The 7,456-nt window shown below is 44.2% G+C and overlaps 3 protein-coding genes across 4 annotated transcripts; 2 read left to right on the forward strand and 1 right to left on the reverse strand.

Annotated features, from left to right (window-relative positions):
• The first annotated feature begins 298 nt into the window (after positions 1-298).
• On the forward strand, positions 299-4,724 carry LOC118744204 (ATP-dependent RNA helicase DHX8). Its single transcript, XM_036477050.1, has 3 exons — positions 299-1,996; positions 2,057-2,915; positions 2,967-4,724. The coding sequence occupies exons 1-3, from the start codon at positions 425-427 to the stop codon at positions 4,640-4,642; spliced, it is 4,107 nt and encodes a 1,368-aa protein (XP_036332943.1). The 5' UTR covers positions 299-424; the 3' UTR covers positions 4,643-4,724.
• Positions 4,687-5,319, reverse strand: LOC118744208 (cytochrome c oxidase assembly factor 5). 2 transcript variants are annotated; one of them, XM_036477056.1, is made up of 3 exons: positions 5,064-5,319; positions 4,905-5,000; positions 4,687-4,840 (listed from the first exon to the last, which is right to left on the reverse strand). In XM_036477056.1, the coding sequence occupies exons 1-3, from the start codon at positions 5,151-5,153 to the stop codon at positions 4,799-4,801; spliced, it is 228 nt and encodes a 75-aa protein (XP_036332949.1). In that variant the 5' UTR covers positions 5,154-5,319; the 3' UTR covers positions 4,687-4,798. The 2 variants fall into 2 exon arrangements, with proteins under 2 accessions (XP_036332949.1, XP_036332948.1); XM_036477055.1 differs by having other exon boundaries at positions 5,068-5,304.
• Positions 5,320-5,578: 259 nt separating this feature from the next.
• LOC118744206 (probable cysteine--tRNA ligase, mitochondrial) lies at positions 5,579-7,361 on the forward strand. Its single transcript, XM_036477053.1, has 2 exons — positions 5,579-5,684; positions 5,734-7,361. The coding sequence occupies exons 1-2, from the start codon at positions 5,671-5,673 to the stop codon at positions 7,331-7,333; spliced, it is 1,614 nt and encodes a 537-aa protein (XP_036332946.1). The 5' UTR covers positions 5,579-5,670; the 3' UTR covers positions 7,334-7,361.
• The last annotated feature ends 95 nt before the right edge of the window (positions 7,362-7,456 follow it).

Consider the following 7,456-nt stretch of genomic DNA (forward strand, 5'->3'; position numbering starts at 1 on the left):
AAGAAAGTCAGAACAACAAGAAATATACATGTATATCCTGTTTTGGCCATCCGAAAGAATTTTAAAAATTCTATAAAAAAATTTTATGTTTGAAATGCAACCGTGGACGCCAGCTGGCAGCGAAACTTGCAAATTCCTGCAAATTTGCGTTCGTGCAGAAATTTGCAAGTTTCTCAACATGAGAGAGAATTTGAGAGAATTTTTTCTTACTCTCTGATATTTTGAGTGTTGGATAATTCTTGCTGGATTTTCGACGAACAAACCTAACATAAATCATAAATCAGCTGATTGTCACCAGCGTATGTGGTTTACGTTTACAAGCATTTTTCAGCATTCTTGCAAATTTTTTCGCGTTGCAGTGAATTCAAGGTATATTTCTATGGAAATTAAGTGAACATTTTATTAAAAATCGATCCCACACGAAATGGAGGAGTTGCGGCGTCTCGAATACTTATCATTGGTGTCAAAAATTTGCACCGAATTAGAAAATCACTTGGGTCTGAACGACAAAGACCTAGCGGAATTCATAATCGATTTGGAAGATAAAAATCCAACATTTGATGGATTTCGTAAGGCCTTGCATGATAATGGAGCTGAATTTCCAGATTCCTTCGTTACCAATCTACAGCGTATTATTAATTTGATGAAACCTGGCCGAGGAGATGAGGCATTAGAAGGCGTTAGTAGTGTAAAAAATGCCAAGGCGGATCAGTTGACACGAATGTTCCCAGGTTTAGCTTTGCCAAATGATAAATTTAGCAAAAGTTATAGCAGCGGTGGTGAAAGTGCCAGTGAGACTTCTTCAAGTGATTCTGAAAGTGAGCAGGAAAACGAGCTTCGAAAAGAAACCAAGTCAAAGAAACGTGATGAAATTGATAACGTTATGGATGAGCTGGAAGCCCTTGCACCTAGCAAGCGCAAAAAGTCTAAAAGTGTGGACGACACAATGGCAGAGTTGGCAGCATTGGCGCCAGATCAGCGAAAGAAAGGAGACAAATCAGAGGATGAGGATGTCGATGACGTCATGGCCGAATTGGAAGCGTTGGCACCCAGCAAACAAATAAAAAAGGATGAAAAACCTAAAAAGAGCGACATTGATTACACTATGGAAAAATTAGAAGCTCTTGCGCCAACTGCTCAAAAGAAGTACGAAGATGTAAAGATTAAATCAGAAAAAAAGAAAAAGCTTGACCGACATTCACGTTCACGCTCAAGGGAGCGCAGCTCGCGCCATGAACGTAGTAGCAGACGCGAAAGAAGCCGTGACAGACGTCGTTCCCGTTCAGATTCACCGGCAGAGAGACGACGAAATGACAGGCGGCGGCGTTCGCGTACCAAATCAAAAGATCGTGATCGAGGGCACGAGCGTGACAGAGAACGCGATCGCAATGGACGTAGGCTTCGTTCGAGATCGCGCTCACGTTCTCATTGTCATAGCACTAATAGCACCAGTAGACGCCGTTCACGTTCACGGTCGCGCGATCACCACCGGCGTTCGCGGTCGCGTGAGCGAAGCAATCGTAGCGGTCGGAGAAGATCGCGTTCCCGTGATCGCCACGAACGGAGTGGCCGCAAGCGCTCACGTTCAAATTCCACAGAGCGCCATGGTCGCAATGAGAAAATGCCACCACCAGCTCAGCTACCAGATGACCCGGAGCCGGGAAAAATCTACTCGGGTAAAGTGGCAAATATTGTGCCTTTTGGCTGTTTCGTGCAGCTTTTTGGGTTGCGCAAGCGTTGGGAAGGACTGGTGCATATTTCGCAGTTGCGCTCTGAAGGGCGTGTCACCGACGTAACAGAAGTGGTGCAACGTAATGCGAATGTAAAGGTGAAAGTGATGTCTATTGCGGGACAGAAAGTGTCACTTTCAATGAAGGAGGTTGATCAGGCCACTGGGCGCGACCTGAATCCGCTATCGCATGTAGCGCCGGATGACGATCTGCGGGATCGCAATCCCGATCGGCCGTATAGTGGTACTTCGTTGCTAAATTTGCAGGTAAGTTATTTGTGTAAAAATATTTGTGATCATCCACTCATCACTAATATTATTACACAGGGCGGCAGCATGGACAACGATGAGAGTGACTCTCGTAAGCGTGTCACGCGCATATCCAGCCCCGAGCGTTGGGAAATAAAGCAAATGATCAGCTCCGGAGTCATCGATCGCAGCGAAATGCCTGATTTTGATGAAGAAACGGGCCTGATACAAAAAGACGAAGACGACGAAGCCGATATTGAAATAGAAATAGTGGAAGAAGAACCGCCATTCCTTTCTGGGCATGGCCGCGCACTGCACGACCTGTCCCCCGTGCGCATTGTTAAGAATCCAGATGGTTCGCTGGCGCAAGCTGCCATGATGCAGTCAGCTTTATCGAAGGAGAGACGAGAACAGAAAATGCTACAGCGCGAACAAGATGCGGTCGCGCCAACCAACATGAGCCGCAATTGGATCGATCCCCTGCCCGACGAGGATGACTCGCGTGCTATGACGAGTACACGCGGCATCGGCTCTGGTGCAACGATTGAAGTACCCGAGTGGAAAAAACATGTCATCGGCGGCAAGAAGTCATCGTTTGGCAAAAAGACCGACATGTCGCTGTTGGAGCAACGTCAATCGCTACCCATTTACAAGCTACGCGACGATCTCATTAAAGCCGTCTCAGACAATCAAATTTTAATTGTTATCGGTGAGACGGGCTCCGGCAAGACGACACAAATCACCCAGTATTTGGCTGAAAGTGGTTTTACTGCACGAGGCAAGATCGGTTGTACGCAACCACGTCGTGTAGCTGCCATGTCGGTAGCTAAGCGTGTGGCAGAAGAGTTCGGTTGTCGACTGGGCCAAGAAGTGGGCTACACCATTCGTTTTGAGGACTGCACCAGTCCCGAGACAGTTATCAAATACATGACAGATGGTATGTTACGTACAGAATTATGTCAAAATTTATCTAATACTTCCTCTTCAGGTATGTTGCTACGCGAGTGTTTGATGGAGTCTGATTTAAAGTCTTATTCCGTTATTATGTTGGACGAGGCGCATGAACGTACTATACACACAGATGTACTCTTTGGTCTTTTAAAGGGCGCCGTACAAAAGCGACCAGAGTTGAAGTTGATCGTCACTTCAGCCACACTAGATGCGGTAAAATTCTCGCAGTACTTTTTTGAAGCGCCAATTTTCACCATACCAGGTCGTACCTTCCCGGTCGAAGTGTTGTACACCAAAGAGCCAGAGACAGACTATTTAGATGCTTCGCTAATTACTGTTATGCAAATACATTTGCGTGAACCGCCAGGTGACATACTACTTTTCCTCACGGGTCAGGAAGAGATTGACACCGCCTGCGAGATACTCTACGAGCGCATGAAAAGCTTAGGTCCTGATGTACCTGAACTGATTATACTGCCGGTGTATTCGGCGCTGCCATCCGAAATGCAGACTCGCATCTTCGATCCAGCGCCAGCGGGTAGCCGTAAAGTTGTTATAGCCACCAATATTGCAGAGACTTCGCTAACAATCGATGGCATATTTTATGTCGTTGATCCGGGTTTCGTCAAGCAGAAAGTTTACAATTCAAAAACGGGCATGGATTCACTGGTGGTAACACCAATTTCGCAAGCCGCGGCCAAGCAGCGTGCCGGACGTGCTGGCCGCACCGGGCCTGGCAAATGCTATCGGTTATATACGGAGCGTGCGTATCGTGACGAGATGCTACCCACGCCAGTGCCAGAGATACAGCGTACGAACTTGGCAATGACAGTGTTGCAGTTAAAGACAATGGGTATAAATGACCTGCTGCACTTCGATTTCATGGACGCGCCACCTGTTGAATCCTTGGTAATGGCTTTGGAAAACTTGCACTCGTTATCCGCGTTGGATGACGAAGGCTTATTAACACGCTTGGGACGGCGTATGGCCGAATTTCCGCTGGAACCAAATCTCTCGAAAATGTTGATTATGTCTGTGGCTTTACAATGCTCTGATGAAGTGCTCACAATTGTATCCATGTTGAGCGTACAGAACGTCTTTTATCGGCCAAAGGATAAACAAGCTTTGGCGGACCAGAAGAAAGCTAAATTTAATCAGCCCGAAGGTGACCATCTAACGCTACTTGCCGTCTACAACAGTTGGAAGAACAATAAATTTTCGAATGCCTGGTGTTATGAGAACTTCGTACAAATTCGCACTCTTAAGCGTTCACAGGATGTTCGCAAGCAGTTGCTGGGCATTATGGATCGGCATAAATTGGATGTTGTCTCGGCTGGAAAAAATTCTGTACGCATACAAAAAGCCATCTGCTCAGGTTTCTTCCGAAATGCCGCTAAAAAGGATCCGCAAGAAGGTTATCGTACACTCGTAGACTCACAAGTGGTCTATATACATCCATCCAGTGCGCTTTTCAATCGTCAACCCGAGTGGGTGGTTTATCATGAACTTGTACAGACTACCAAGGAGTATATGCGTGAAGTGACCACCATAGATCCGAAATGGTTGGTTGAATTCGCACCATCATTCTTCCGCTTCTCGGATCCAACGAAATTGAGTAAATTCAAGAAGAATCAACGACTCGAACCACTGTACAATAAATATGAAGAGCCCAATGCTTGGCGTATATCGCGTGTACGACGCAGACGGAACTAAATTTCGTGTAAGACTTCTTTTTAGCATTTAATGTAATTCATGTATTTAAATTTTAAGTTAGTATGTAAACAACATATTTTATTTGAATTATGAACACAATAACATTACAATAGCGCTGACGTGAGTAACCTTATTTATGTAATTTAAATATACCAACTAATAACCTTTGCGTCCGCGAAACCTTTGTCGATTGTCAAGCTGGAAAAGAGTAGAAATTCGGTCAGTATATAATAGAGAATATACATAGTTGTCCTCGACTTACCAAAGAGCGCTTACACTCAAAGAATGTGTTTCTCAGAATCTGGCATTCCTCTGGAACATTGTTGCCCTTAAGGCACTCACGCGGCGTCTTCTTATCCTGGAAACATACAAAAACTCTCCTAAATTTTCTTCAAATGTAATGGTTGCGTTTCATTCGAACCCACAATACGACAGCAGTCGCTTTCCAGCAAGCACATCTTGAGATCCGCTCTGACGCCCGCACATGCTGAGGTATCAGCCAACTTCTCATCTCCCTCGTAGCGCATCATTTTATTGGTGGTTTTAAATAAAATACTACCAGGAATGCTATTTAGGATGATTAATTAAAGAAAAACTTTGCTCAAAGCGAATTAAAGATGCCAAAATTACACCAATTCCGCAATAACGCTGCATTCGTAATAAAACAGCTGATGCCTACATTTGAAGATGCCATAGAGATGGTGGATTTTTTAGGTTAGTTTTCATGTGTATCAAGCGTTTATTTAAAAGTAATTTAATTTAAATATAATACAATTTAAAAAATTTTTAATTCTAGTTTAACTCTTTGGAACATTTATTTAACTGAAAACTAATTGCCCATAAAATTGGCTCTTCTGTAAATAATTTGGGTATTTTGGGAGAAATCACTAATACACATTTCCGTCTGCTGGCAACCTTTGGGTTTGTGGGAGGGATCAGCTGATTGCGATAGCGCGAGCAGCAATTGAAGCAAACAAGGAAAATAAACCGGCTCCTTGAACAAATGGAATAAATAAAATACCAACAGGATGTCTCGCAGTTGGTGAGTGTACACTTTCGTTCCAGACTTTATCTAATTTTATCGTTTATAGTTTTCTCAAGCCCAACAAATATTGGCCCCTAGCCACTCAACGCTTCGCCAGCCAACATCAGTGGCAACAGCCTACAATTGGCAAAGATGTTGGTATACGCATATATAATTGTACAGCTCGCCATAAAGTACCGTTGATACTGTCCAATAATACATACGCTACTTGGTATACATGTGGTCCCACCGTTTACGATTCCATGCATTTGGGACATGCAAGCTGTTACGTTAAATTGGACATCATACAACGCATATTGCGCGAGCATTTCAATATGAACCTTGTTACTGCTATGAACGTTACCGATATTGATGATAAAATAATACAGAAAAGTGTTGAAAGTAGGAAGAGTTGGCGCGAATTGTCGCGCTTCTACGAAAGTGAGTTCTGGTCGGATTTACGGCTACTCAATGTACATGAACCAAATATAAAACTACGCGTCACTGAGCAGATGCCGTACATTGTCGACTTTATTCGACGTATTGTAGAACAAGGACAGGCTTATGAAGGTAGCGGTGGTAGCATTTATTTTGATGTAAACAAGTGCGCAAACTATGGCAAGTTACAAAAAGTAAATTTATTGGACACAGCCGGGCAGACAACGGTTAAGGATGGTAAAATGAGCGCGGCAGATTTTTCGCTGTGGAAAGCGCAAAAAAACGAGAAAGAACCGTCGTGGACTACGCCCTGGGGCGCAGGACGCCCTGGGTGGCATATCGAATGCAGCACGTTGGCTAGCATGATTTTTGGAAAACATATAGACTTTCATGCTGGGGGCCTGGATTTGCGCTTTCCACATCATGAAAACGAGGAGGCACAAAGTTGTGCATACCATAACACTCAGCAATGGGTAAATTATTGGTTGCACACTGGGCAATTGCATGTTAAGGGACAAAAGGAAAAGATGTCAAAATCATTAAAAAACACTATCTCAGTTGGCAAAATGTTGCAACACTATACGGCTGATGAGTTCCGCATGGCATGCGCGCTCTCGAATTATCGAAATGAAATGCAGTACAGCGAGGAATTAATGCAGACATCAAGAAACACATTGAAACGTTTTAGAACCTTCAGAGCGGACTGCCTTGCATACCTGAGTGGGAAAAAGCAGAGCGCTCTAGTGGAGGCAAGTGAGTTGGTGGGCGGTTTGCAGCGTGCGCTTCAGAAAATAGATGCCTGCTATAAAGATGATTTTGATACGGCGAGCAGCATTACTGTACTGCTAGATCAAGCAAGTACGGTGAATCGGCACATTAACGCAGCAGACGGTGGAGAAGTTGAGTATAGATTGACTGTAGGCAGCTGCATGGACGCAATAGCCGCAGTGGATAATGCTGTGCAACAACATTTAGGCATTCTCGGCTTTGATTTTGTGAAGGACTCAAACCCGCAGGCGATAAGTACGGCGTCAGAATTCGATTTAGATGGTTTAGTGGAGGATTTGCTGCAGTCTAGGCGATCAATTCGCGAACTTGCGGTAGCTGCTAAGAACAAAGAACTATTTCGTATATGTGACGAACTGCGTAATTGCTTGCGACAACATGGAATTGATATACAGGATCACAGTCAAGGGACCTCATGGCAATTTAGTGGGAAAAAGAAATAAAGTTTGACTTTGTATGCGTTACTCATAAGTTTGAGATATTTCATTGCTGTGGGGAGCGGAAGTAACTTTGTGGAAATTCGCTTTTTTGTCGCTATGAATGTACATCCGTTTGTACTTCAGACT

Source organism: Rhagoletis pomonella, unplaced genomic scaffold, assembly GCF_013731165.1.
Source record: "Rhagoletis pomonella isolate Grant_MI unplaced genomic scaffold, Rhpom_1.0 Rhpom_scaffold_00008, whole genome shotgun sequence".
Taxonomy (NCBI): domain Eukaryota; kingdom Metazoa; phylum Arthropoda; class Insecta; order Diptera; family Tephritidae; genus Rhagoletis; species Rhagoletis pomonella.